Source organism: Alternaria rosae (genome assembly GCF_020736505.1).
Source record: "Alternaria rosae strain MPI-PUGE-AT-0040 chromosome Unknown BKA58scaffold_9, whole genome shotgun sequence".
Taxonomy (NCBI): Eukaryota; Fungi; Ascomycota; class Dothideomycetes; order Pleosporales; family Pleosporaceae; genus Alternaria; species Alternaria rosae.
Window position 1 is genome coordinate 849,301 of NW_025763578.1, and position 26,248 is coordinate 875,548.

Here is a 26,248-nt window from a genome sequence, read left to right on the forward strand (position 1 = left end):
ATATGACATCGTACATGCTCTTCCCGTGTAGCAGTTAAAACAGATATATGGTATGAAAATGAAGAAGTAGCGAGGGCGTCGTGACTTAGTAAAGTCGTAAAGATTAGATATGGTGTAGTCGTGATGATTTAGATGATCGATGTCGTTGCGTTGCTCATGCTGCTTCGAAAACGTTGGTGATAACGCCAATTAGCACCACGGGCGGTCTTTTTGGGCCTCGTTTCACCTTCTTGAGCACACGTTTGTGATCGCTGTGACGCTCGTTCAGACGACTATCTTGGTAAAGACTTTCATCTTTCTAGTCCTGGCAAGCCTTCCGGGCCGCCAATAGGTTCTTGACGGCGTCCTCGGCGGCCTTCTCCGCGGAAAGTGCCTGACGTAGGTCGTGGGACTCTAAGAGGCCATAGTAAAAGCGGGACTCGTGCTGAGGGAAGTACGTTACCTGCATATCATACACCAATTTATTCTCGCGGATAACGAGCGTGAATGGCGGTGAGCGTTGGAACCATGGCAGGATGAGGTCTGGCTTGCACGCGAAACCATCTAGGCCGATGGAAAGTAGGATGGGCTTGGTTCCACGAGCGACGAAATGCTCCAAGATTCCGTAGATAGCATGCGTGAACTTGTATGCGCGAGCATTGTACAATCTTAGGGACGGGTCGATGGTCGTGTGCGCTTGGGAGAACTTCCCCGTTGGCATGCATGAGGTATGGACGTCGCATAATGCAATGAATGTGGCAGTGACATCCATGTCGCTAACGTAGTCGTCAACAAATGTGTTGAAGTCGTTCCTGGCAAAGATCGGTATGCCATCCGTCAGGTGCTCCCCTCTCACTTTTCAAGCCTGGGGTACGGCACTGGAAGACCTTGCTACTGCGAGCACGCCTCTCGCTTCGCCAGTCGTTGGCTGAGGTTGGTATTCGACCCGATCAACGCCGTCGAATCGTGCGTTTTTTTGAGTCTTTTCGCCTTTGCATCCAGACTCGTGGGAAGCTAAGAGGTAGAGGTCGTAGTAGCGGTTCTCGCACTTACTGCACTTGTACAGTCCTCTCGAATCGTATAAAGGCATGCTGGCATGAGTGCCGTACGCTCGGATGATCTCGCCCTGCTCTTCTTTCCTTCGCTGTCGTATCGTTATCGGCGTCCGGCTAGCAGATGAAGACCGCAACGGGGGAGCATTCGCCGCTTTGTCGTCTTCCGCATGAGTCATTTGAGAGACTAGGTGGCTGCAAATCCCGACTTCGTCGCCAGGGTAGTTGTTGCCAGTTCCTTGGAGAACTGAAAGTGTCATGTATCCTCCTGCCCTCCTCGTACAAAAGCACCCAGTACTTCCCATCGTAAACCAAAACGACAACTATCCCGAAGGTGTTGATTGCAGTACAGTTGCTATGGAAAGGGTTACATTTGCAGTCTCGATCTAAAAGGGGAATCATATAGTAACTAGCTACTCGCATTTCGTCGTAATGGCATCCGTAGCTCGAAGAAGATTACACAACGCCGACCCATGGCGATGATCGTGATCATCACCAAACCACACCTATACGTTTAGGAAATTTACCGAAGTATAACAGCTGCACAGCCTAGTACGGGCTATTCACAATCTCGTTCCTACCGAGATAGCTTCCGCGTACGCCGCTCCTCCTGCCAGCACCAACGCGACTCGGCATCGCGATACTCTCACGTGTCGGTCGCTGCAACGCCCTCTTAGCTACCATGTCGACTTCATTTGGTAGCGCAACAATAAGGTTCTTGTCTGATCCGAATTTGAAATTATCGGCCTTGACTTCCTCGGAGTAGCGCTTGATATTGTACGGGTCCTTGCGGTTAGCCAGCACCTTCTTAAGGCTCCAAGTAACGATGAAGGGACCAGTGGCACTGATGATGGTGGTTTCCTTGTCGTCGAGGCCTGTATTGAAGCGCGCGGTTGTGAAAGAGATGGGTGCTTTGGTCTCGTGCTGGAATTGGGCGACGTGGGCAGGTGTGAGGGCAAGACGGCGTGGTTGGGGCTTGTCGTCTTTGGCGAAGGACTTCTCGAACCCAAGCTTGCCATCGTTCTTGCCACCCTTCTGGAGAGCGTCGATGAGGAGGAGGTAGGTTCGGGTGGTGGCGAGCACCCAGCGACCATCGGCTGAGACGTCCATACCGATGATAGGGTCACCGAGCGCGGGAATGAGAGTCTTTGCATTGATGCCGAGTCTGTCAAACAGACGGATGTCTCCCTTCTCGGACGCAACAGCAATATGTCCCTTTTCGGTGGTCGCGGCGGCAGAGAAGGCGTTCTTGGTAGCGTACTGCTTGAGCTGGTCGTCGACAAGCTTGTTGCCAGCTAGACGAGGATCGACGCGGTAGAGTGCGTTATCAGAGAGACCCAGGAAGGTCTGCTCGCCGCTCATTTGAGCAAATTTCTACAAAACGTTAGCTTGCGATCGGATGTGAGCGGGTGTATACATACGTTCTCTGGCGCAAAGACCTTGACGGGAATGTCGTCGTGCACCTTCCACTCATCCACAACGGTACCAGTCTCAAGATCCATTCGGTAAAGGTTGTTCGGGTTATCCAGGTTCTGGAGGATCATGTCGCGATCCTGCTGGTGCAACATGACCTTGTTCGGATTGAAAGCCTTGCCTCCCGGTGTCTTGATGTTGGAAATGGTCGTGGAGAACTGCAGCTGGTTCTCCGGGGTGTGCTTGAAGACGCCGATCTTGTTTCCACGCACAACGAACGACCTGTCGTGCTTGTAGCCGACCGCCAACTGCGAGTTTTGATCTCCATCCGTGGGACCAGTCTCGACGTCATCCTCAGACTCATCCGAGTCGTAGTGTTCGCTCCGCTGCTCATTGGTGCTCTCATATTCTTCCTCGTCCTCGTCTTCTTCCTCTTCTGGCTCCTCGTCTGGCGCATCTTCCATAGTCAAGTCCTGGAACGCCTCTAGGACATACTCCCGATCCGTGTCCTTTGCCTTGCCCCATTTGACCTTGTTCAAGTGCTCCCAGAGTGCTTGCATCACACCTTGTTGAATGTTCTCGAGCTCGTCCTGATCCTTGAACTTCAACAGCCATGAGTATGCCGAACCGTCGTCTAGGTAGTGGTTGAAGATAAAGGACTTGTACTCATAGTTGAAGACGGGGTTGATGTCTTCGACGATGGGCTGTCCCAACCACTCGCGCTCTTCTCCAGCAATATGCAGCCAGTAGTTCCAGTCGCCAATCTCGGTGACTGTGACATTGACTTTGTCATCTTGCTTCATGAAGGTGCCAGAGGGGAAATCGAAAAGATGAAGCTCGGCGTCTCCTTCGACCAAGGTCTCAAGAGCCTGGGGCTGGGCGGCAGAGGGCGGCGCGGCCGTAGCATCCTCCTGCTCCGGAACAGTGCCCTTGCCTGCAACCTTCTTCGCCATCTTTTCCTTTGTAGTGTTCGGGAAGAGCTCTTCGGTAGTGGGGGGTTCGACGGGCAGGACGCGGGCGTTCGAGAGAGTCGGGCTAGCGATGGGGCTCGCGTCGGGGATAGGCTCCTCGTAGTAGGCTAGGGCAGCGAGGTCGTCCTCGGTTGCGTGCTCGTGGCTTCTCCTAAACTTTCTCTCGTACTGGCACTGCAGGGCCACGCGCTCAAACAAAGAAGCGGTCTCGGGCTTGACTGACGGGTCGCAGACAAACTCCCAGAGGTCGTCGACGTCGCCGCTGAGGTCGCGCCACGCAAAGATCTTCTCGCCGGTGGAGCGTACGTCGTCGCGGAACTGGAGGTCTTCGTCGAGCAGGAATGTCTTTTCGTCCTTGTCGCCGGCGAGCGCGTCAAGTGCCGCGTCCTCGTTCTCTTCGGCTAGCAAGTCTTCCTCGCCTTCTTCGTATGCGCGCTGGATGACAAGTTGGTACTGGAACTCCTGGCCGGTGCGGCGGATGGTAGCTGCAGCGTCCTACTAGGCTGTTAATGCACATGCAGTCCAGGATCACGGGCTTGCGTACCTTGAATATAAGCTCCGAGTATCCTTTCACAGAGCGAGGTCGGACGAGGTAAAGCTGGCCCTGGGCGATTTCGACGATGGTTTCCTTGGAGCTGTCGCCAAAGACAAATTTACTGACTGGTGGTACGGGTTAGTGTCGTCGCAGCAACGGAGGGGGAGGGGCAGCGGATCGGGAAGGAGAAACATGGCAAACAAAGCTCGACTTACGGTTCCGGAGCATGAACATGGCGGCGACTGCTGAGTGGCGGGGCAACTCAAGAGCTAAGCCTTCATTTAAGCTCAGAGGAAAGGCGCTCGCTCAAGTCCATCTAGGTGACGGCTAGGGTCGTTTGCACGGGATATGATGATGATGCAGGGTCTAGGCAAACACTCGCAGCCGCCTCGCTTAGCGACGTCATGGGTAAGGCTGACAGCAAGCTTTCACTCGACGCGGGCAATGTGGGTACGAGTAGGGCACCTCTCCGGGCATTGCATTCAAGTCATTCGGTTCGAACTTATTAACTAGTGGCCACTAGACTGCAGTCCAAACTATCACTCGCGATACGAAACTTGTTCTCACATGCCTATGGCTTACTGAAATCGCCTCTCCCCTTCTGACGGCATTAGATTCTCTCTTTCTGCGCAATTATGCACCAGGTTGGAAGGCAGCCAAACTGCTCGGTGTCCAAGCAATGATGGCAACCTGTTTGTTGCTTCGACTTTTTTATTCGACAGCGCTACATGTCGCTCTCACATCTGGGTATCATGACTTTTGTTTCACTTTTCGACTAATCTCTACACTCCTCGTCTTCTCATGGTGATTTCTGCGCACCCCACACGATGCTCTCCATAAGCGCATACGGTGAGGAGTCGAGATCCAAACCGAGCAGTGGCGACTGCGAGAACATATTCTCAGCATCGCCATTGAGGGCATTGTTGATATCCTGTGCAGTGAAGACGTGCATCGTGGGGGACGCCTGTGAGCCTGCTTCACTTGCCTTGCGGTTGTGCGTCGTGGTAATTCTCAGCAGCCGCTCGAGTGCTGAGACGGATCGCGTGATGGGCGTGGCGAGCTCGGCAGGATCAACATCTTTTGTGACATCTGTGAGGACTTGAATTACGTTCTGCAACAGACTGCGCGCCCGTTCGTTGCGGTTGTGTTCGCCAAGGATACCCAGCAGTAAGGCAGAGCTCAGGGAGCGATGCACAGCGGACCAGGAACGGGTAGCAAACGGTGTCATATTTTGCAGACCGAGGAATGCTTCGACCGTGTTGGTGAGGCTGTCGATGCATGTCTTGCGCAGCGTCTTGGAAAGATCGAGATTGACGGTGGCGGGGCTGATGGCTGGTCGACAGAGCTCAGACGTGACGTACGATATGTGCAGATATAGCGCCCAATGCTCGAGCTGATCGCGCATGGACCTACATCTTCTCGAGTCTTTGAGATAGTCTGCAGCATCTATCATAATCTCCTGGAGTTCGTTGCGGTGTTCAGTTATTCGTATCAGGGCATCATGCGAGTTCTGTGGCCGTTGGCGCTCACGGACGATGTCAAGACCCACTTTGCACAGTCGGTACATACTCTCGACATATGTTCTCGTCCCCGGCGCTGTGTGCTGGCTCATGGGTACAGTATGGTCAATAGTAGTGGTCGACGACGCTCTGTCATAGGAGACAGACAGCAGCGAGTCCTGCCAAAGAAGCGCCCACCATGTCTTACTCCGGATAACCCTTTGCTGCACTGGCGTTGACGGAGGACACTGTCGGTGTAGCCCTAGCGTCTGCGAGAGGCGGACTGTTAATCCCATCAGACTCCAAGCAACTCCGGCGTTCATGTTGTTTGATATGACATTTCCAAGGATAAGAAGTGTCTGTATGTTCTCGATGGTGGCGTGCGATAGAAAATTGGTGAAACGGAGGCATTCGAAGCTGCAGCAGACGTAGACCTGGGATGTCAACTCCCTCTCTTTTCGTGACAGGCTCGAGCATTGACATCCTGAAGCTAGTATGGCAAAGACCATGCCTATCCAATGAAAATCTTTGCCATATATTTGCTGGTCTGTGATGCCGTTGGTACCCTGTGAGCTTGCGCGGTTTATCAGGAAGAGTAGAAGATCAGATTCGATGGCCTCGATGTCGGCAACGGCGGGGTATACGGCGTGCGCGGTTTCGCGATAGCTGCGGAAAAAACTCAGGCATTCAGAGTCGCTCGGCAATGCGTTGGCAAGCTCATGGGCGCGCGCTATCGATCCGTGTGGTAGCCCCCAAAGATCGACGAAGGGGTATGTAGCGCTTTCGTTGTCCAGGCCAAATATCGGCAGCATGCTCTTCTTGCCCAAGAGATCCTGCACACCCGGCGCCCATTGTGTATCTCCTCTCCCTAATGCCATGACGAGTGCTGGTACTGAGCTGGGCCCGATGTGTATCGTTTGGCCGGTGATGTCGTTGCGCGTGTGTATTCCTTGGGTTCTGACGTGGCTCTGCTCGCCGTCCATGGGCGCTGCTGCGGCCAAAGGAGTGTTTCCAGATCCATCAGCAGGAGAGAAGCCATTCATGGGTGGTGGTATCTCTGCAACGCTGCCGACAGCATTCTTCAAGTCACTGAGCGACTTCTCAGCTTGTTGCAGCTTCCCGCAGATGCGTTCCCAGTCCTGCTACGGTCAGTATAGAGCGATTCCTCCTATCATGTGTTTGCGCACCTCTCGAGGCAGCGTGACCGTGCCGCCATGTATGTGGACCAGGCCGTTGGAGAAGTCATGGCCGTTGTTCTGGCCAAGTCCGAGGTTGATTCGTTTCGCGGGCGGGTGCGACTCGCTGGGCGGGTGGTAGGTACATAGTTCGGGGTGTTCGCGGACGACGCATGTCTTGCAGGGCACGTTCTGGTCGCACTTGACCTTGCGCTGTCGACACGGATAGCAGGCCTGTAGGGAAGTAGAGCGTCAGCGCATGTTCGTGGGGCAGTAGCTCCTGCCGTGATGGATGCGCCGGGTCCTGTAGCCCAATTCGGCAATGCAGAGAGGCTTCTCTTCCAGCGTGCCCATACTAATGCCCCTCGACCCCGATAGCCTGCTCTTTTCCATCGCTGCATCGATAGCGCATCATCTCAACGGCGTACCTTGTACTCTCGCGCCTTCCGCTTCCGTCTCAGGATCTCATCGACATCGGCTCTTGGCGGCGTGTCCTGCATAAATCCATTTGGCGCGTTGGAGTTGTGCTGGTCCTTAAGCTCGTCCATGGTCGAAGCTCGGGGGAAAGTCGTCAAAGGTCTGTCTGGGCCGGATAGTCGCGCTGGTGGAGTGTCGACTTCGGTCGGCCTTTCCGCTCGCTGGAGCCCCACTCCTGGGCAAGGATGCCGATCGCCCTCTGCTGACCCCGGCTAGTCACGCGACTAGGAAGCTTGACATTCCCGGCCAACGGTGGAAATAATTTCGTCTGTCCATCGCATCCACTTCTCGTCAATCCGGCCAGGGGCCTACGATCATGCCATGACATCACCGTTGAGAGCTCTTGCCTTCATGTCGCCATGAATCAACTCGCTCACTCACAGTTAGCTGTCTAAACACTGACAGGATTGCACGCAACAGGACTTGGGTACAGATTGGAAGTTGGAAGTTGATAATGATTATGAACAACTGACATACGCTATGGATGCTGAAAGAAGCCCTTCGATCCCAAGACCCCTCCAACGGTCTTTCCCCGGTGGAACACCAAGCTCTCCAAACGCCCACAACGCAGCATAACAAGAAAAGTCGAAGAAAGCTTGACCATAGGTCCACGAAACAAAAAAATGATCAGATTATCATTCTCCTGACTAAGCTCCCAGCTTCTCCTCCTTGTTCTTGTCCTCCTCACTGTAGGCGTAGTGAGAACGCTCGCGAATCTTGGCACCGTAAAAGTAGAAGAAGAAAGGAATCGCGCAGCAGGCCAGCCCGATGAAAGCGATGACTGAACTGGCCCACTGATCGCCCAGACGCTCGTACATCTGGTTAGTGAACAACACAACAGCCGCTCCCCAGAAGCTGCGCAGGAATGTCTTCGCCGCCAGCGCTGACGCAGCCTGGTGTTGATACGAATCGACGAGATAGTTGTTGGCCGAGTTGTACAGGAAGATGAAGCCGAAGCCCACAGAGCCACCTCCGAATGCCGGACCTGCCCAGTGGGTCTCGGGCTGACTTGTCCATGCGAAGATGAAAACGCCAACGGGGATGAACCAGCATGAACACATCATGGGGATCAGACGCGCTTCCGCTGGCGGGTGACCATTGTGCTTCTCGACCAGCTTCATATAGTGTTTGTTGACGAGCGGTGCGCAGGCAGCAGAGAGCAGCACACCGCAGATGAGCGGGATGAACATGAGACCTGTTGGTCCCGCGCTCCAGCCCTTGCCCTTCTGGTAGACAATCGGGTATGCGACGAAGAACATGTACAGAAGTCCGTACAGAACCGACATGTAGAGTGTGATCAGGAAGACGATGAGCTCACGGAAGAGCAGCTGGAAGGGTCGAAGGAGGAAGAGCTGAAGGCGCTGGCTGAATGGTCGCATATCCAGATCCTGTTCCGTGACAAACTTGTCATCGCCAGTCTCTTTGCGCATCTTCTTCGCTCTCCTGGCCAAAATCTTGGGCGCGTAAGTCTCCGGTACGGTAAAAGTGATGAGGATCCAGACGACAAAGCTGAGAATGAGTTGAATCCAGTACAGCCAGCGCCAGCCACCGGCTTGACTGAGGTAACCGCCAACCAAAGGTCCAACACCAGGGCCGATGAACGGCGCCGCACTGAAAGCGGCCATAGGAACACCTCTCTCCTCCGATCTCCACATATCCGCCAATGTTCCACCGACAAGCGTCATGGGTGCTGAGAACGCCACACCAGCAATGAAGCGTGTTACCAGTAACGTTCCGATGTTCTGCGCGACAGCTCCAGGGATAGTGAAGATGACAGCCAAAGCAAGCGTGACGCCATAAACCGGTCTCCTCCCCCAGATCTCAGACGCGGGTGCAAATGCCATGGGTCCCACGCCGAATCCAACAACGAAAAGCGTGATAGTCAGCAGTGCCACCTCCTCGCTGACTCCAAACTCCGCACTCACACCCTCCAGATCCGCTGTGATAACCGCCGAGTTGAACGCAACGACAAAGCACGTTGCTGCGACACACATGGTACACCACCACTTGTACGCCTTGCTCCAATTCTTTGGGTTCTCCTTGTCGTCAATGGTGAAAGTGACCAAGTCGTACTTCTCGACCTTGCCTGCGTTGGACCGAACTTCGCGCATCATCTGTCCTGAGATGGTTTCTTGTGTGTATTCCTCGAGGTTGGCATCGTTGGATAGGGTGCGGGTAGGTAGGTTGACTATGTCTTCGGCTGTTGGCGCGCGGTGGAGAGGAGCAGGCTTTTCGGCATCGAGCGTCGTGGTATCTGATGATGATGATGAGGGACGGCCGGCGGGTGTTGGGTCGTTAGACGGGCTGGCAAAGTCCCGCGTCATGGGGAACTGTATGCCTTCTGTCGCCATGGTTGCTTCGGTCAGACCTCGAGGTCTGGAGTATGAAGTCGAAAATCGGAGTGACGAAGATGTCCAGTAGGTGGTCGTAGGTAGCGCAAAAGAGCTTGATATACAAGGAGTCTGTCAATCAAACCAAGAAGAGTAAAAGATCAACGACTTTCGTAAGACTGATTCTTTGCATTCGAAAGCCTGGTGGCCTGATAATCAAGAAATTAAACACCAAGGGTGTATCGCAACAGTGATGCAATCCGAAAAGCTGATCATCAACATCCCCAAGTAAGGTGCCGGCACCCCTATATATATACCCACGCACGTCCTCGCAGAAGACTCCCTGATAGACCCCTTCCAACACTTCGTACGACTAACAGACCTCTGCAAAAAAGTCTCATCACTCATGACAACCGCACCCGGAAAACTCTCGGGTCTTGGGTTTCAACGGGGCTCTGGAATAGTTCGACGGGAAGGGTCTGAATAGCGCCCGCACACTAACCCTGTTGCAGTAACGCGCCGTGCTGATGGCTGCAAGTCCATGCACATGCTCGAAATCCGAGAGATGTCCGGATGGAAATAACACTGGATACGTTAAAACGAGTGAATAGGTCTCAGTCTTTTGGAACGTGCATGGGCGTGTAGGATGTAGGGCGGCAGGTTCCCGTTGTTTTGCTACTGTTGTAGACGCTGGACACGCGTCGGAGGATTGTGGGTGTGTGTTCTTATCGGAGGGAGGTGAGGCGCTGACGTCATCGTGGAAAATGGGAGAAAGAGTAGGCAATCATAAACATGGAAAGAGGAAGAAGAGGATTCTGCAAATATACTAGGGATAAAGAGAACAGAATTGGAAAGTCTATCAGATTGGTCGGGCATCAAGACAGCTGGGAATGATAAGGCTGGCAGAGGGATAGGCTAACGACAAATGAGTGAGTACCTCTTTATCAAATTAGTGGGTTTCATGGGATGCGACAGTTTCCCAATATCGGTCATAGCATGCGCATTCATTCGCTTGATCGTAGCACTGAGTCTAGATTTACGCTCATATGTAGCTGATTAATCTAAGATATATACACGGGTAGTCTCTCCGCGTAAAGAATGCCTTGTTTGTATGTCTATATTGGTAATGATCGCTCGCTACTTGACGGGTCGAGATTCAAGGAAATAAAAGCATGATGGCAGTTCCCCACTACTATCTTACGCTCAGTCCACCTTGATCGACCTGTAGATCTTGAGGGTGAATAGCCAGCTAGCGAAGAAGCCGATGGTACCTATTCGTATCGTCAGCACATAGTTTACGAACAGGAGACTGTTTTGCAACTCACCAGTGAGAATGAATACCAGCGAACTCAGCAATGCCGAGTATCCTAGGTAGACCACGCCACTTGTCCAGCTAGTCCAGCTCACATCCTTGATCCAGTACAGTAAGCAACTAGCAAACACGTACGCCGCACTTGCACCAGCAGTGAAGAAAGACCTCCATTGCCAGTGGTAGTTCTCCGCGCAAAGCAAAAAGTAAATCATGAGTACTGTGACCGCCGCCGAGGTGATGATCATGAGCCCAAAGCAAATGAACAGGAAACCAAACATGTAGTAGACTTTTGAAAACCAGATCGAGTTCATGATGAAGTAGAGTTCGACAAAGATGGCGCCAAAGGGAAGTACACCGGCCAAGGCCATGGAAGGAAGAGGTCGCAGGTAGCCTCCCACAGGTGGAATCTGGCGTGGGATCTGGTTTGTGCGTACGGGCGGCTCAATGGCGGCTTGCTTGAATCCAATCCAGGAACCAGCCACGCTCAGCGGGACGGAGATGACGAACCAGATGATGACGACTACAAGCATGGTGGTGAAGGGCACAGCACCGGATGCGCCGCGACCCCAGACGAACAGGTTCATGAGGAAGAAGACGCCAAAGACGATCGCAGGTAGAGCAACGGGGGTATAGAAGAAGCACAGTTTCCAGGACTCGCCGTGGAAAAACTTGTAGGTACGTGCTGCGGTGTAGCCACCGAAGAACCCGAAGAGCGTGTAGAAGATGATGATGACGGTTCCGAGAGCGCCGCGGTTGCTGGGAGAGAGGAAGCCGAGAAGCGCGAATACTGCAGTCCTTGTTAGCAGTGAATCGACATGCTGATGTGATCAGGCAACTTACCTATTGTCAACGCTGTCATGGCAAAGAGCTGAGCTCCGTTGCCAACCAAGACCGACAAAAGCAGTGGGTTCTTTGGTGGCCTGAATACATCGCCGTGTACCAGTTTCCAGCCAGAGTCATCCGCAGTATCATCACCGTCGCCGCTCTCTCCAAAGTCCTCGAGCGCAAACTGGTCCAGACGGTTGTAGCGCGCGATATCCTTCTTGAGAGTGCGCACAAGGATGGTGCTGACCATTATGACGAGGAAGACGACGATGACGGCCGAGTTGATAAGAGAGAACCAGTGGATCTTGGGATCATATACGTGTAGGTACTTGTCCCATCGGGTCGCAAACGGGGTCGGACTCGGTCGCCAGTAAACACCGTAGGTGAAGACGACCAGGTTGTCATCCCCCTCGCCCTCTTTCAGAATGACCGGTGTCTGTCCATTGCACGTCGCCCCATCGTCGCCCTGCCTCTTCGATTCTGCCACCGAGTATGGATCTACCAGCACACCAACGACACGGAAGTTACCCGGCGATGCTTCGTGGTAGTCAATGACAATGTCGTAGTGGTTGTTGAGCATAGGCTGGTCCTCGTCTACAAGACCCAGCGCAAAGCCTGGTTGATAGAAGGTCTGGTCTGAGCCCGGCTCCCTAAGTGATTGTGCTGCAGGCAGCCCATCTATCAGCCAGTTGAGGTCGTAGCCCTGGTATATCCTGCTGTTTACAAACGCCGCGTCTTTGCCCGGATACGGCGCCTCACAGAGCAGTTTACACGTCTCGTTTACGCCCATCTTCAGCTCGAATGGACTCGTCTGTATCCGGTCGCCAAACAGTATGCTTCCCAAGCTCTCCCGAATTTCTTTAGGGCCATCTTTTGGGCGACAAAAGTGGAACGGCGGGTGGTAGTAGTCGAAGGAGAAGACGGATCGTAGCTTGGGGTCATTCTGCGAATCGGCGGGTGTCAGGCGATTAACGTATAACGGAACGGCGTCTCCGGTCTTATACGAAGTTGGCGCGGTGCCTGGGAAGTAAAAGGCCGACGCTGGGGAGGCAATGGCTAGCAAGGCTGCCAGTGCTGCGCTGCATGTTGATATCGCGGATCGCGGCATTGTGTATGTGTGTCTGCCTATATAAACGAGGCGCGTGAAAGTGGCTTTAATACGTGGTGGAGCCCACGGGCCGGCGTCAGCTTGAGATGCTGGGCGGAATGCCGAAACGTAGCGTCGCAGCGCAAACGTCGCCAAAAGTCGATAGTGGATGAGAGAATGATGGCGTGTATTTAGACAGGTAATTTGTCCATAGCGTGTGGCCGACGACGGTACGACAGCAAGGCGGCACGGTACTAGCAATGTGTTGTTCTCAAGCTACCTGTCCATAGCTCCCTGGAGGCCGCCTAAGAAAGCGTCCCGCAAGGTTGCGTCACGTCAGAACACAGACCCGACATGCCATGCAGACGCTTATTTACAAATTCGTACTAACCAAACCCAAAAATAGGCTTCTATGGGTGAGGCTTACAGTCAGACCAATATGGGCAAGCAAGGAAATTTGAAATTGATGTTGCATTCTCGACTGCGGAAACGAAACGCGCACTTTGTATACATCATTCATGATGTCCGGTACGCCAAGGCGAGGTCATCCACCCTAACAGCAAGGGAATAATGGTATGCCAATCCCACAAATGCGCTGTGATACCGACTATAACGAAACAAGCATAGAAAATGACACTGGGTATCGACCCTCTTCCTCACACAAGACCATCGTACAGAGACAAGGCGGAAACAATAGTCTCGTCGCGCTTCGAGCCCTCCTTGAACTCAGCCATGTCTAAGCTGCCGTTCTCGTCCTTGTCCATCATGCGGAAGATCTTCTTAACGCGCTTCTCGGGGGTGTCTTCGTCTTCCGGGAGCTTAACCATGGAGCCGACCTGCATATGTCAGCGATGAAGGCGCTTTCTAGGGCGTGACTATGTACCATTTTGTAGATGGCTTCTACGATTGCCAGCATCTCTTCGTAGCTGATCTTGCCGTCTCCATCAATATCGTACAGCTGGAACGCCCAGTCTAGCTTGTCCTCCATCTTGCCGCGACTCGTGACGCTCAATGCGCAGATGAACTCCTTGAAGTCGATTGTGCCGGACTTGTCTGCATCGAAGACGTTGAAGACATAATCTGCAAATGACGACGGATCCCCGAACGGAAAGAACTGCTTATAGATCTTTTGGAACTCCTCCTTGGTGAGCATGCCCGAGGGACAGTCCTTCAAGAAGCCTGTATGTACTCAGTCACAGTCCGATCCAGTTGCCCCCACTGCGTGCGCACCTTTGTACCATTGCTGTAGCTCTTTCTTGTCGAAGTGTGTCGCTTTCTGGAGGTCGGCCAGCTCTTGCTGTGATAGTTTACTCTGGCTATAGCGATATACAATCAGCTGTTGGTTCTGCAAGTCCAAGCACTTGATTCCGCAGCGCGACCCCATTTCGTCTTCCAACTCGCGTATGGCATTCGCCAAGGCGATTTCCCGCATATCCTTGTAGTGCGCATAGCCGGACTCGTCATGACGGGGTACGTCGCTGTGATGGCGGCGCGCGAACCGCAGAGGCGGGTGGTGGTGCTCCAGCAGCGGGATTCCGTGCGCCTGTGACGGGATGTGAGGCAGCGGAGCTGGATGCGCGGGCTTCTTGGGGTCGTGGATGTAGAGCTCTTGCAACATGCTTGTGCCGTGGGCGATCGAGCGCGGGAGCGAGCGGGCGGTATTTGCGCCTGAGTGAAGGGTCCATGACGAGTTCCGATCCAACGTGTGGCCTTCGCTCGACGACGCGCGTGTCCGAGGTGAAGGGCAGGAATGTCCAAACGACGGGGTGGTAGGCGCGACGGCCCCGCATTACAAAGCAGCAAGGAAAGAGAACTTACGATTTACCCATGGCTGCTAGATGTGCGGAATATCGTGCGTGGAGGATTTAGGGGTGCACCGGGGTATGTAGGGAAGAAGGCCAGGCAGTCGGGAGAATTGGTAGGCGTTGGAAGGCGGAGCAGCAATCAGAGTGGTAGCTGGTTGTAAGTGGCGGGCCAATCGACGGCGGGGTGCTCTTCTGGGTGACGGAGGCGCAGCACGCTGGAAGAAACTTGGAAAGCGGATATGCTGGGCGACAGGTGCGAGACTAAGACTATGGTGTAGACAGACAGAGGTAAGGGAGCGGAGGATATATGCTGCAGGCTGGTCGTCGTGACAGCTCGGCTTCCAGCCCGTCGACGCAAATAGCGGCCACGCCGAGAGGGCCCTGGCAGCCCTGGCCGCTTCGTCATGTCCCGCTTTCGCATGCATCTTGGGCGGGCAACCCCGCGAGTCTAGCAAAAGCGCCCGTGGGTGATTCGCGCTTCAAGGCCCGGTTTCACGACTGTATTGTGAATGCCGAACTGCAGTCGCTGGCCACTCAGCTCCGCCCGTCTGGCGCGCAACCTGCATACACGTCCAGCCCTACGACCCCATCTGCCACCGCGTATGTAATCGCGCATGCCTCTTCATGTCACGTGTATGCGCGTGCTCCACCCGATCCACGTTCGCTGACCCTGCGCTGTTCCCTCTTTCGACTGCACAGCTGGTCCCCACCAAGCAGCCATGGAAGACGTCCTGAACGAACAATTTGAACGCGTCGAAAAGGCCTTGACTACGCTGGTCGACTCAATCGCGGCCTACAACCCGGCCACGCAAGCTGCCGTCGATCTGCTAGCTGCTGACGACGAGCTCAGTGAAGGCCTGGACCAACGTACGCGAACACCCACGTCTGCTGACATTGACGACTGACGCACTACAGTCGCCAAACACCAGGCAAATCACATTCGCATCCAAAACCTCCGCGCAGAAGCCGATGCGCTCGAAGACCAGCTCAAGACGTCCGTCAAAAAGCTAGCAGAACTGCGCCATGAGCTCTTTGACACGCCCGTAACCACGTTCCCCGAAGATTCACGCGCCGTCCCATTCGACGAGCTTCTACAATACGCGACAAACATTTCCCGACACACCGTCCCACCAACGTACCGTGAACCCGTGCCTGCTGCAGACAAAGAGAAAGATGACGATGAAGTCGCCTCAAGCGGCGCTCCTACCAATGGCCTGAATACACCTGCTCTCGCACCCGAGACAATAGAGCCAGCGAGTGAAGCTGCGCAAGGACAGAAGGAAGGCGAAGATGCTGCTGGCGCCAAGCTCGAGATCACCCCAGAGGAAGAGGAATGGTTGAAGAAGCTCAAGGCTAGCAACCTGCCATGGTACCCGTGGCCCAGCAACGAGAAGATCCGCGCGGGCGCTCTGTTCAGTCTCCAGTATTGGCGAGAGGTATGTTTGGCACATCCAAGATTCATACGAGACACATACTGACCCCTGTCTCTTTGTGTAGAAGGGCAAAAACTTAGACGAGTTCAATATACCTGCACATTTGGAGGTGGCCAGGGAGAAGGCGTTGCAAGAACAGGAGCAGAATGAGACGGTTGCACAAGACGCGTCTGCACAAGACATGGCTGCACAGTCTCCGAGCAGACCAGCTCAAGAACAGGCCCCACCTCCAACCACGTACCGTCCAAAGGCAATCGGAGTCTTTGAGGGTCTTGACGATGATGATTGATCGTGGTCATCAGGAAAGTTTGATATGTCCACCTCGAACATAGGTAGATCAGCTTGGTTCATTCAATGCCAAGGTCTTTTGTTCCTCAAAACTACGATGACTTGCCATGTTATGTGGTACTATGTAGCGCATGATGTTGTAGCTGCACTTGCGTGATCGAATCCTAGAGATGACTTCATTGCAAAATCATAGAAAATGTGAACCTGGTGCAGTATTCTACTAAATGCGAGACTGAATCTCCAATGGATGTGCAGAGCGAGTTCGCATGCTCCCAACCTTATGCAATGGCGGATCTCGCGATGCCTGGACCCTGACCAACTAGTCCGCATTCGGTTAGCATCCAAATTTTCCTAGAGCCGTGCTTGACTTTTCGCGAAAGTCGCATTGCGACAACGTCCAATACACTCTTCAGGAAATCAGTAAAAGATGGGTATCAAGTTACCCAAGAGAGAGCGCGAGGTGGATCAAAGCGAGAAAGTTGACGAAGCTCCTGCGAAGCGGCGCAGAGAAAATATCACGGACAAGGTGAAGCTCTCTAAGCTTTACGCAGACCTGGCAGCCGAAGAGGACGATGTCCGTCTTGAAGCCGCCAAACAGATCATCGTCAAATTCTCGCCCGAAAACAAGCCAGATGCCAAAGATGTGGAGGACACGTTAGTACGCCTGATCAAAGGTCTTTGCAGTCAGCGCAAAGCAGCCAGGGTCGGATTCTCGCTCACACTCACCGAATTATTGCGACAACTATTTGCAGTAAAGCAGGATGCCATCGAAGGTTCGCAGCTTGATGTGGCGGCTGTCATCAAGATGGTAGAGGAGAAGACTAGGGCCAAGGGCAACGTTCCAGGAAAGGTAGGGACATTGGCGCGCTGGATGTCGCAATGCTAACAAGTGCAGGAAAAACGGGATCATACCATTGGAAAGCTCTTTGGTTTCAAGGCCATCATGCAATCATCGATACTTATCGAACCGGAACTTTCGCTGGATGCCTGGAACAAGCTCTTGGACAATGTTTATCGAATGGCACGCGACATACCCTGGCTCCGGGAAGAATGCGGCATGGTTCTCGTCGAAGCAGTGAGGAGCTTGAAAGGCCAATCGCAGTACCAAAAATGTGTCGAGGAGATACTCGAACGTCTCAACACGTTCAAGCTCGTTTCTACGCCTGAAGGCGTAGCTGTGTGGCTTACCGTCCAAGCAAGTTATCCAGCGACATTGCCTGAAAGCGTTTGGCACGACAAAGATCCTCTGGCAAGGAAGGAACGCTCGCGACTTGCTAAGATTCTGAAGGAGGACTTTAATAAGAACGAATTGGAAGATGGCGAAGAAAAAACCGTCAAGACCGGAACCTCGAACTCGAACCCGTCTTTCACCTGGGACTTGGTCTTTGCCGAGATCTTGCGAAGAGACGAACATAGTAAGAGTAGTTCCAAGGACAAGGCGGAATTCCCGCAGTTCTGGATCGACACTGTAGACAGCAATCTGTTCTCTTCCTCGGCATCCCACGAACGTAAAGCCTGGGGATTCAAGCTGTTGAGCAGTATGATCACACGTGTGCCGGAATGGGCTGTCTCTGCGTTGTTCAGCCCCAATCTGATGCGCACCCTGATCAATCAAAGCAAGAAAGAAGACCGGTTCCTTCATTCCGCTGCGCTGGCTGCGTTGAGCTCCGTCCAGCTCAAAGTTGAGCAAGAAGATGGGACAGCGCTTCCTGTCTTCGTTGCGTTGACCTCAAAGTTCGGTAACATTGAGTTTGATCGGATTACCAGGACTAAAACGCTTGAGCAGATCCTAGCGTCTGCAGATGACAAGAGTTTAATGAAGATTGTACGCCATCTCAAGTCGTTGATCCTGCGTCCTGAAAGCGAGGAACAGGCCGTTGCAGACAGCCGTCGCCAGGCCATTGCAGACCTGCTTCTGAATACGATCAGACAGTACAAGCGATACGAAAAGTTCAACGAGAAGACCTTCAAGAAGGACATCGCTCACATACGGGACGGTGGCGCTGCAGAAGACCGAAAGTCCAATTGGCTGCGGGAGATCTTGGAGACACTGGTAGAGTGTGCTTACTTCATTCCCTCAAAGAAGGCGGATACCAAGAAAGTGCCTCTTCCTCTTCTCAGTGATCGCAGCCGGACAATGTTCCAAGAGCGGTTGTCATCCTGTCTGACTAAGTTATTGGACGTAAAGTTGGGTGCTCGGTCAGATGTCGCCCTCATGGTCTTGGACATGATAAGAGCTAGGAATGGCAAGTCCGCAAAGCTGGGTCTTGCTTTTAAGGCAGATGAATCGGTTTTGAGTACCATGGAGAAGGCGCTCAACACGATTGACACCATCTCCGCAACAGTACGTACACCACCTGTTTGTTTTTCGTTTGACTAACGCAGTATTACAGGGGTCGATAGCTGGTAACGAGCTGGCAGCACAGGGCTTCATGCTTTTGTACTCGCTGACTCTCTTGCAAGCCTACAACGGTGAGGGTGATGCCGTTATGATGCTTGATGACCTCGATGCTTCCTACAAAGCATTCGAGGCGTCGCGAAAGGCATCATCGAAAAAGAAGAGCAAGACTTCAACTTCCGACGGTCAGAATGCTTTCGTTGAGATCGTGCTCTCTTTCTCGGGAAATGAACGAACGTTGTTCAGACGAATCGGAGAAGAGGCTTTCTCCATATTCGCATCCGAGATCAGTGCTGAAGGGCTGCGCTCGTTGACTGAGATCCTGGATACTGAAGAGAACCTTGAAGGACAGAAAGAGCTGTTCAATCAAGGCGATGAAGACACGGAGGAGGAAGGCTCAAGCGATGACGATGAAGACGACTCGGACGTTGAGATGGTTGATGGAGGAGAGCCAGACAGCGACGATGCTTCCGAGTCAGGCTCTGATGATGAGGATAGCGACGCAAGTGAGGAGGAAGACGCAGAGCTGACTCAGTTCGACAATATGCTCGCCATGACCCTCCAGACTTCGAAGCCGACCACCGACGGAGAGGCGGCAGATGAGACATCTGACGAGTCGGACATGGATGACGACCAGATGATGGCGCTTGATCCACATCTCAGCAAGATCTTCAAGGAGCGGAGCAAGGCAACCAGCAAGAAGAAGGAGCGGGCGGACGCAAAGCAGAACGTCGTACAGTTCAAATCAAGGGTTCTGGATCTACTTGCTGTGTACATGGAAAAGCAATACTCTAACCCGCTCACTCTGGAACTCCTCCTTCCAGTACTCCGTCGTACGCGGGCCAACGCAAACAAGCAGACGGCAGACAAGGCGGCCAAAATGCTAAAATCGTTCTTCGACACCCGCACGAAGCGTAAAGCACCTCTCCCGAAGCCAGAGAACGTCGAGGACGTATGGGAGCTGCTAAAGGGTATCCACGAAGAGGCGAAGCTAGGCAACGGCTCGAAGGTCCATGCAGATGCGTGTGGTTCCGCCAGTCTCCATGTCGTCAAGGTCCTTGTTGGGCTCGACGAAGGAAACTATGCTGGTGTGGTGGACGTTTATGCTGAGACGCAGAAGCAGTGGTTTGCGGACAAGAAGTCTCCACTACAGCCTGTGCTGTTTACTCAGTTCCAGAACTGGTCTGTCAACGCACGACAGCAAGGGAAATAAGTGAAAGTGTACAGATACAGGCGCGTGGTTCTAATAGCGTGTTTTGTGTCATACTCGATACATGAAATCAATGATACTATTCCAAGTCTCGCATCCTGTTCCTGTCGGATTAAGACCAAGAAACAGCAATTCGATCTTGTCTGAGTCTAGACGTGACTTTTGAGCAGAGTGGAGCTGTCGCGTGGTGCTTGCCTCTCTTTCTGCATTGGTAGCAGGGGCCCACTTCTGTTTGCCCCGCCGCGGGGAGGAGCTCTAGAAGCCTAGCCTATGTCATAACAACCGAATTTACGTGCAAACCGTCGCGACCTTCAACACCGTACCTTGCCCGCTACAACCTTGCTCAAACATGGCTTGTACGCACGTAAACGCGCCCGGTAAGCGTCCATAACTACCACCAGACTCCAATCTCGAGTAACAAGAGAAATGAAGAGTGGCAAACCTGCTTCAGGCGCCTTCATTTGCTCTATGGCTACATCCTCACCCTAGACAGTACTAACAAGCATCAGAGCTTCACCCACCAGGGCCAACTCAGTCCGTGTACCGGGAGGACTGCACCCAGTGCTTCGACTCGATCGACGACCCCACCGGCCTCGACGTGTGCCTCTACTGCTTCAATGGTGGGTGTACGAGCGATCGCAACCACTCTCTGCTTCACGTGTCGTCCACAAACCACCCCCTCGTCCTCAACATCAAGCGCACGCGAAAGAGAGTCAAGCGCGATGAGCCTCCTCAAAAGATGACCAAGCTTGCTGTCGCAGCTGAAACCGAGTCAGACCGCTACGATACCACAACACAAGTCAAGTGCTACGAGTGCGGGGTTGACGATGTAGACAAGAGCTCGGGAAAGCTACCTGGTATTGTGGATGCAGTTCTCAAGGCAAACACCTTCGCGAAGCAGCAAGAGGTCAAGGCGTGGGAACAGGAGCTGACCGCTTGCGAACATACTCTCTGTCTGGAACAGCAAGCGGCGCGACAGATCGAATCACAGAACCTGGGACACTGCTCAGAGTGCGAGCTTAACGAAAATCTCTGGCTGTGCTTGACCTGCGGTAATCTGGGTTGTGGCCGTCAGCAGTTCGGTGGCGTCGGTGGCAACTCACATGGTGTAGGACACACCAAGTCGACTGGTCATCCTGTCGCAGTCAAGCTCGGGTCACTCACGGCAGATGGCACGGCGGATATCTACTGCTACGCCTGTGACGAAGAGCGCATCGATCCAGAACTACCGGACCACCTAGCACACTGGGGCATCAACATCAAGGACAGGGTGAAGACCGAGAAAAGTCTTACGGAGATGCAGGTCGAGCAGAACTTGCGCTGGGACTTTGCTATGGTGACCGAAGACGGCAAGGAACTGCAGCCATTGTTCGGACCAGACTTTACAGGCTTAAAGAACCTGGGCAACAGCTGCTATTTGAACAGCACCCTGCAGGCCCTGTTCTCCATTGAAGAGTTTAAAGACCGATACTACCTTCCCAACGAAGCTCCGCCGGAGACGCCGCTTCCTGCCGAGGATCTGGAGACTCAGCTGCGCAAAATTGCGGACGGCATGATCTCAGGTCGATATTCAAAGCCAGATAGCGACGTCATCACCAACGAGCACAACCCAGAGATTCCGCACCAGCGCGGCCTTGCGCCTGCCATGCTGAAGCACCTGATCGGACGAGGTCACGCCGAGTTCTCAACTATGCGACAACAGGACGCGTTTGAATTGCTTCTGCACATACTTCAACTTGTTTCACGCAGCAAGCACGTTGAGCCTCATAAGGATCCGGTCAGTGCTTTCCGCTTTGCTATGGAACAGCGACTACAGTGTGTCAGTTGCAAGCGCGTTCGATATAAGACGGATGAGCAGGAGAACATTTCGATTCCAGTCCCTATCCGACGGATACCGAAAGACTTGCAGATGGACGTTACCAACAGCGAGGGCAAGAAGGAAGAAAAGGAAGAGTTCGAGCCAGTCACGCTAAAGGAATGTCTCGACATCTTCACGGCCGAAGAAGTGGTTGACTATGATTGCGGTGCATGCGGCAGCAAGAATGGTTTCACGAAGAGGAGCATGTTCAAGACCTTCCCTTCAGTGTTGGCCGTCAACGCCAGGCGCTTTGAAGTGTTCAACTGGGTGCCTACAAAGCAGGATGTTCCTGTCATCGTTAACGATGAACCGTTCTCCTTCGACGCGTACAAATCCAATGGTTTGGTAGAAGGGGAGGAGCTTCTCCCAGAGGATGTAGACACAGGAGCGTCTGGCGGTTCGAAGTGGTCACCTAACGAGGCGGCACTTTCGATGCTTGAGGCTATGGGATTCCCTAGGGTTCGATGTGAGAAGGCGCTTCATGCCACTGGCAATGAAGATGCCGAAGCAGCGATGAACTGGCTGATCTCACATATGGAGGATCCCGACATCGATGACCCCGTCGACTTCAACGCTGGTTCTGGGGGAGGCGCAGCCGCTGCATCTGTTCTCGACCCAGAAAAGATCGAGACCCTAGGAGCGATGGGCTTCAACGCTCCCCAGGCACGTCAGGCTCTGAAGGAGACAGGTGGTGACATGGAGCGTGCTGTTGAGTGGTTGTTCAGCCACCCCGATGCACCGGGCGATTTTGACGAAGGCGGTAGCTCCGAGGCACCTGCGGAGCCGACAGAGAAGAAGTTGGCTGGTAGTGAGACGCTGCCTGCAAACTTCCAGCTCCAGTCGATAGTATGCCATAAGGGTAGTTCGATACACGCCGGGTAAGTTTTCTGCATTTCGACCCTTGCGGGAAAGCATTCGCTAACACGCCATAGACACTACGTTGCGTTTGTGCGTAAGCAGTTGCCAGGCGAGCAGGCTGCATCATGGGTTCTCTTCAATGACGAGAAGGTTGCCAAGGCGGCCGATATTGAAGAGATGAAGAAGTTTGCCTACGTGTATTTCTTCCGACGTTTGTAAGACAGCGGGTCTAGGTCCCTCACAACGGACTAGCATAGCGAAAGCGGAGTTGTGTCGGGTTAGCATTAGCATTGATGAAACGGCGAAACGAGAGCGGATTGGGAGCATTGCGGCGCAAGCTGCTAGATAGCATCAACATGGCTGTAGGCGATATGAATGGAGCCGAAGTTCCATCTGATACCAGGACGAACGGAGATAGCACTCGTTCGCCGGTGAACTGGACCTGTTCTCCGAGATGATTCCATAATAAGTGTGGGGTATGTGTGCGCACGGACATTACGTCGCCGGCGGCCGGGCGTGGCTTTTCATCATTACTTCAATAGTCCGTCGCCATCCACCTCCGCTACACCTACACCAACATCGAACCGCGACCGGAACTATTGCCAAAACTCACCGACGATACTACCAAACCTCAAAACACCACACACATCGATCGCCACCATGTTTAGGAGAGTCGCAGCAGCAGTGCCCGCCCAGGCCGGAAGAGCGCTCGCAACCGCCGCCAGGCCCAGCATCGTTTCGCCCATTCGCACAGCAGCACCTGCAGTCTCAGCAGTCGGTCGGCGGCAGTACCACGAGAAAGATATGTCGCCCGCCCCTCTCGTTCGAAGACTCAACGTGGTGGCGACACACGAGTTTGATTGGAATCACCTCGTCATCGCGCCACCATCTCTGTCGAATAACATGTGAGAACGCTCAGCTAACATTCACAGCACTGCTCGACCACTACAACAAGCCTCGCAATGTCGGCTCCATGTCCAAGACGGATAACGATGTCGGTACTGGACTAGTCGGCGCACCCGCATGTGGCGACGTCATGAAGCTCCAGATCCGTGTCGACCCCAACAGCAACACCATTAGCGATGTCAAGTTCAAGACCTTCGGCTGCGGCAGCGCGATTGCGAGTTCGAGTTACCTGACCGAATTGGTGCGGGGCATGACACTGGAGGATGCGTCGAGGATTAAGAACACAGAGATTGCAAAGGAGCTCTGCCTTCCACCTGTAAAGCGTGAGTTTTCCATAACACGAAAGCGAAAGCTATGATCGGGATACTAACTGCTCGCAGTCCACTGCTCTATGCTTGCTGAAGACGCCATCAAATCCGCCATCTCCAACTACTACACCAAGAACCCCAACGCACGGCAAACAGATCTTGGCGGCAAGTCGGCACCGCTTCCAAAGGTCGAGATCGAGACTGTATCCTCAGCGACGGCTTAGAAAGGATGATGACAATGATGATGTAAATTGATACCATGGGGACGAGAAGGAAGGTTGGAGAGGAAGTTTCCTGATGTTACCTGCATTCAGTCTTTCGCTACTCAATGTACCGGGTATGACTTGGGCGTTTGAGCGTTACTGCGGCTGGCTTCCTGTATAGTAGGCTGAGAGTACATATGTTTTATCGCAATGAAGAAAAGTCCTAATGCGAAGCGATATGTTTTGGCTACGATGTGATGTGTAATGAATGAACGGCGGAAGCAACTGCTGGGGAGGATGAAACTTAGTGCTAAATCAGCTGTAGTACGTAACAGCGGAAGTCGGCTCGACGATCATCTTATGAGCTGAGTGTCACGCCATGTAGGTGCTCTATATCTGATGATCCTACTCATCAGATAATGCATGCATGAAAGCGTACTGTAGTTTTGTAGCACCTCCTTACCCCAGAATCGCGTCTAAATTGAGTTTTACGTGGATGGTTCTTTAGTCATGCAAACGATGTTTGGCCTCCGTCATAAAGTTGCAATAAAAGTGAGGGAGCCGGTGACGCTTTGGACCCTTGCGTGGTTCACGCCTCGGCCTATGTAGTCCTCGGAAACTCTACCTCCAATCCACCCACGCTTCACTCCCGACTCTCTCGCAACTGCCCAGCATGTCGACAGCACAAGAAGACGAGGCAGTCCCTGCTATTCGATTTAAGCGTCGCAAGATCGCGCATCCGAAGCGCGTGTATACCGAAGACGATGCGCCTACAGCCTCCGCCCCAAATGCGCCCATTGCTGCGACTCCGAAGGACGCGCCTGTCTCGCCGACCGAAGCCAACGATGAAGAAGAGTCGGTTCCGAACCTGAAAGAGATATTGCGCAACCGAAAGCGGCCACGCGACCGACTGAAGGAAACTGCGCGCAAAGCAGAGCCGCCGCGGACAGAGCTGGTGCAAGTAGAGGCGCCCCGGCCAGACCAGTATACCAGCCGCTTCGTCGCGCAGACGGGACAGGTGGTAGATCGCGATGACAAGCAGATGTGAGTGGGCTCTTCGGCAGATTCCAAAAGGCTTCAACGAGGGCAACGTCAAGCATGGAGGCTAATGTGCCAGGTCGGAATATGTAGAAGCTCGCATGGCTGAAAAGAACTATCGCCAGTACGGCTGGCCAATACCAAACCACCTCCAGGCTTCCGTAGCAGCCATCGCGCCAGACCTGCGGCATACCTTCACCACCAGCTCATTGGCACATGGCACGACGAGTAGCACCGAGAGTCCCGCGGATAACGAGCATAGCAACCGGTTGGCGGCAGGCCAGGGAAAGCTTCAAGAAGTAGACCTGGGTCCAGATGCTACAGCGCGCACCGAACAAGCCTGGAAACGATGGGACAAGGGCGAGCCAGAGCCACCAGCAAGCAAAGCGCGACGAGATAAGTACGGTTACGCGTGGCGCAAGCCCAAAGCCAACGGCAAGACGGAAGAAGACAGGCGACGCGATCAAATGGTCGAAGCCGTACTCAAAGAAGCCAAACGTACGTTCCCTTCCCATACTAATTCTCATAACCTCCTCACTAACATATCCAGTCGACTTCTTCGACTCCACAACCCCCGCAAACCCTCACGCCAACACATCCACCAACACCGACGACGCCCTCGTCGAACAGTTCCGCACCGAATACTACGAATCCATGGAAGCGAAACAGCAAGCCCGTAAACCACCCGCCCCTCCAATCAAGGGCGCGCCACCCCCTATCACAGGACCCAAATTGGGTGGCAGCAAGAGCGCAAGAGCCAAGATGCACAAGTTACAGCAGGAAGAGGCTGCGAGGAAGAAGAGGTAATGTTTGCTGTATATGGATTTTCGCGTTGCTGCGGTGTCTCCGCCACGAAGATGTGTGTTTGCCATGTAACGGAATTTGATGCACAATCCTATTGGATATTTAGTTTGGATATTTAGTTTGGATACTCCTTCTTCGTTTTGTTTGTTTCTCGATCTTTCAGAAGGATTGAGGTATTAACGCTATTTTTGTTTAGTGGTGCGAGGACGAATGATGGACGCGTGCTTGCACGATCGGAGTGGAGAGATACGCAGGTGAAGAAGACGACTTGGTATAGCGGTTAGTGAGATGGCTGTTTGAGATGTTGAGTCTTCTCGGCATAATGGTTAACACTGGCGCTCACGCAACACTTTGCTGACGCATGGGATGGACTGTTATGCTTGAATCTCAATGATGGCATGCTGATATCTTACATAACGCCAAATAAATACCCAAATACCCTGGTCATACAATGATGGGAAGAAACTATACTTTCACTCTCATA

General features: G+C 53.3%; 11 protein-coding genes across 11 annotated transcripts; 5 read left to right on the top strand and 6 right to left on the bottom strand.

Moving 5' to 3' along the window:
• Positions 1-298: 298 nt before the first annotated feature.
• Positions 299-751, bottom strand: BKA58DRAFT_443075 (uncharacterized protein; the record flags this gene model as incomplete). Its single annotated transcript, XM_046173954.1, has 1 exon — positions 299-751. The coding sequence occupies one exon, from the start codon at positions 749-751 to the stop codon at positions 299-301; it is 453 nt and encodes a 150-aa protein (XP_046021961.1).
• Positions 752-1,580: 829 nt separating this feature from the next.
• Positions 1,581-4,184, bottom strand: BKA58DRAFT_322784 (VID27 cytoplasmic protein-domain-containing protein; the record flags this gene model as incomplete). The annotated part of the gene is made up of 4 exons (XM_046167876.1): positions 1,581-2,405; positions 2,453-3,910; positions 3,960-4,075; positions 4,166-4,184. The coding sequence occupies 4 exons, from the start codon at positions 4,182-4,184 to the stop codon at positions 1,581-1,583; spliced, it is 2,418 nt and encodes an 805-aa protein (XP_046021962.1).
• A 217-nt stretch (positions 4,185-4,401) lies between these two features.
• Positions 4,402-7,234, bottom strand: BKA58DRAFT_391216 (uncharacterized protein). The gene is made up of 3 exons (XM_046170895.1): positions 7,053-7,234; positions 6,637-6,858; positions 4,402-6,588 (listed from the first exon to the last, which is right to left on the bottom strand). Exons 1-3 carry the CDS (start codon positions 7,170-7,172, stop codon positions 4,750-4,752), a joined length of 2,181 nt encoding a protein of 726 aa, XP_046021963.1. The 5' UTR covers positions 7,173-7,234; the 3' UTR covers positions 4,402-4,749.
• Positions 7,235-7,352: 118 nt separating this feature from the next.
• Positions 7,353-9,705, bottom strand: BKA58DRAFT_237186 (multidrug resistant protein). Its single transcript, XM_046166606.1, has one exon. The coding sequence runs from the start codon at positions 9,450-9,452 to the stop codon at positions 7,749-7,751; it is 1,704 nt and encodes a 567-aa protein (XP_046021964.1). The 5' UTR covers positions 9,453-9,705; the 3' UTR covers positions 7,353-7,748.
• Positions 9,706-10,438: 733 nt separating this feature from the next.
• Positions 10,439-12,952, bottom strand: BKA58DRAFT_472172 (uncharacterized protein). Its single transcript, XM_046175267.1, has 3 exons — positions 11,584-12,952; positions 10,757-11,530; positions 10,439-10,702 (listed from the first exon to the last, which is right to left on the bottom strand). Exons 1-3 carry the CDS (start codon positions 12,674-12,676, stop codon positions 10,635-10,637), a joined length of 1,935 nt encoding a protein of 644 aa, XP_046021965.1. The 5' UTR covers positions 12,677-12,952; the 3' UTR covers positions 10,439-10,634.
• A 1-nt stretch (position 12,953) lies between these two features.
• On the bottom strand, positions 12,954-14,803 carry BKA58DRAFT_391222 (neuronal calcium sensor 1). The gene is made up of 4 exons (XM_046170896.1): positions 14,474-14,803; positions 13,886-13,971; positions 13,539-13,834; positions 12,954-13,491 (listed from the first exon to the last, which is right to left on the bottom strand). The coding sequence occupies exons 1-4, from the start codon at positions 14,482-14,484 to the stop codon at positions 13,312-13,314; spliced, it is 573 nt and encodes a 190-aa protein (XP_046021966.1). The 5' UTR covers positions 14,485-14,803; the 3' UTR covers positions 12,954-13,311.
• Positions 14,804-14,805: 2 nt separating this feature from the next.
• BKA58DRAFT_431574 (vitamin-D-receptor interacting mediator subunit 4-domain-containing protein) lies at positions 14,806-16,391 on the top strand. Its single transcript, XM_046173101.1, has 3 exons — positions 14,806-15,327; positions 15,376-15,896; positions 15,958-16,391. Exons 1-3 carry the CDS (start codon positions 15,180-15,182, stop codon positions 16,180-16,182), a joined length of 894 nt encoding a protein of 297 aa, XP_046021967.1. The 5' UTR covers positions 14,806-15,179; the 3' UTR covers positions 16,183-16,391.
• A 193-nt stretch (positions 16,392-16,584) lies between these two features.
• On the top strand, positions 16,585-19,879 carry BKA58DRAFT_431575 (DNA polymerase phi-domain-containing protein). The gene is made up of 3 exons (XM_046173102.1): positions 16,585-17,031; positions 17,077-18,525; positions 18,575-19,879. The coding sequence occupies exons 1-3, from the start codon at positions 16,609-16,611 to the stop codon at positions 19,790-19,792; spliced, it is 3,090 nt and encodes a 1,029-aa protein (XP_046021968.1). The 5' UTR covers positions 16,585-16,608; the 3' UTR covers positions 19,793-19,879.
• Positions 19,880-20,138: 259 nt separating this feature from the next.
• BKA58DRAFT_462535 (ubiquitin carboxyl-terminal hydrolase 14) lies at positions 20,139-23,174 on the top strand (the record flags this gene model as incomplete). The annotated part of the gene is made up of 3 exons (XM_046174850.1): positions 20,139-20,166; positions 20,299-22,525; positions 22,580-23,174. The coding sequence occupies 3 exons, from the start codon at positions 20,139-20,141 to the stop codon at positions 22,722-22,724; spliced, it is 2,400 nt and encodes a 799-aa protein (XP_046021969.1). The 3' UTR covers positions 22,725-23,174.
• Positions 22,962-24,335, top strand: BKA58DRAFT_237379 (NifU-like N terminal domain-containing protein). Its single transcript, XM_046166608.1, has 2 exons — positions 22,962-23,734; positions 23,792-24,335. The coding sequence occupies exons 1-2, from the start codon at positions 22,984-22,986 to the stop codon at positions 23,941-23,943; spliced, it is 903 nt and encodes a 300-aa protein (XP_046021970.1). The 5' UTR covers positions 22,962-22,983; the 3' UTR covers positions 23,944-24,335.
• BKA58DRAFT_391232 (uncharacterized protein) lies at positions 24,249-26,236 on the top strand. Its single transcript, XM_046170897.1, has 3 exons — positions 24,249-24,966; positions 25,040-25,458; positions 25,511-26,236. The coding sequence occupies exons 1-3, from the start codon at positions 24,596-24,598 to the stop codon at positions 25,765-25,767; spliced, it is 1,047 nt and encodes a 348-aa protein (XP_046021971.1). The 5' UTR covers positions 24,249-24,595; the 3' UTR covers positions 25,768-26,236.
• The last annotated feature ends 12 nt before the right edge of the window (positions 26,237-26,248 follow it).

Coding starts and splice junctions, on each gene's coding strand:
- BKA58DRAFT_431574 (XM_046173101.1), top strand. CDS start 15,180: ATGGAAGACGTCCTGAACGAACAATTTGAACGCGTCGAAAAGGCCTTG. Junction 15,328..15,375: donor CAGTGAAGGCCTGGACCAAC/GTACGCGAACAC, acceptor GACGCACTACAG/TCGCCAAACACCAGGCAAAT. Junction 15,897..15,957: donor GTCTCCAGTATTGGCGAGAG/GTATGTTTGGCA, acceptor CTCTTTGTGTAG/AAGGGCAAAAACTTAGACGA.
- BKA58DRAFT_237379 (XM_046166608.1), top strand. CDS start 22,984: ATGTGTGCGCACGGACATTACGTCGCCGGCGGCCGGGCGTGGCTTTTC. Junction 23,735..23,791: donor CTGCCTTCCACCTGTAAAGC/GTGAGTTTTCCA, acceptor AACTGCTCGCAG/TCCACTGCTCTATGCTTGCT.
- BKA58DRAFT_391222 (XM_046170896.1), bottom strand. Junction 13,835..13,885: donor GCTACAGCAATGGTACAAAG/GTGCGCACGCAG, acceptor GAGTACATACAG/GCTTCTTGAAGGACTGTCCC. Junction 13,492..13,538: donor TAGAAGCCATCTACAAAATG/GTACATAGTCAC, acceptor TGACATATGCAG/GTCGGCTCCATGGTTAAGCT.
- BKA58DRAFT_431575 (XM_046173102.1), top strand. CDS start 16,609: ATGGGTATCAAGTTACCCAAGAGAGAGCGCGAGGTGGATCAAAGCGAG. Junction 17,032..17,076: donor AGGGCAACGTTCCAGGAAAG/GTAGGGACATTG, acceptor TAACAAGTGCAG/GAAAAACGGGATCATACCAT. Junction 18,526..18,574: donor TTGACACCATCTCCGCAACA/GTACGTACACCA, acceptor GCAGTATTACAG/GGGTCGATAGCTGGTAACGA.
- BKA58DRAFT_391216 (XM_046170895.1), bottom strand. CDS start 7,172: ATGGACGAGCTTAAGGACCAGCACAACTCCAACGCGCCAAATGGATTT. Junction 6,859..7,052: donor GGAAGGCGCGAGAGTACAAG/GTACGCCGTTGA, acceptor ACTTCCCTACAG/GCCTGCTATCCGTGTCGACA. Junction 6,589..6,636: donor CGGTCACGCTGCCTCGAGAG/GTGCGCAAACAC, acceptor TGACCGTAGCAG/GACTGGGAACGCATCTGCGG.
- BKA58DRAFT_391232 (XM_046170897.1), top strand. CDS start 24,596: ATGTCGACAGCACAAGAAGACGAGGCAGTCCCTGCTATTCGATTTAAG. Junction 24,967..25,039: donor GATCGCGATGACAAGCAGAT/GTGAGTGGGCTC, acceptor CTAATGTGCCAG/GTCGGAATATGTAGAAGCTC. Junction 25,459..25,510: donor CGTACTCAAAGAAGCCAAAC/GTACGTTCCCTT, acceptor TAACATATCCAG/TCGACTTCTTCGACTCCACA.
- BKA58DRAFT_237186 (XM_046166606.1), bottom strand. CDS start 9,452: ATGGCGACAGAAGGCATACAGTTCCCCATGACGCGGGACTTTGCCAGC.
- BKA58DRAFT_472172 (XM_046175267.1), bottom strand. CDS start 12,676: ATGCCGCGATCCGCGATATCAACATGCAGCGCAGCACTGGCAGCCTTG. Junction 11,531..11,583: donor CATGACAGCGTTGACAATAG/GTAAGTTGCCTG, acceptor CAAGGACTGCAG/TATTCGCGCTTCTCGGCTTC. Junction 10,703..10,756: donor GCTGGTATTCATTCTCACTG/GTGAGTTGCAAA, acceptor CGATACGAATAG/GTACCATCGGCTTCTTCGCT.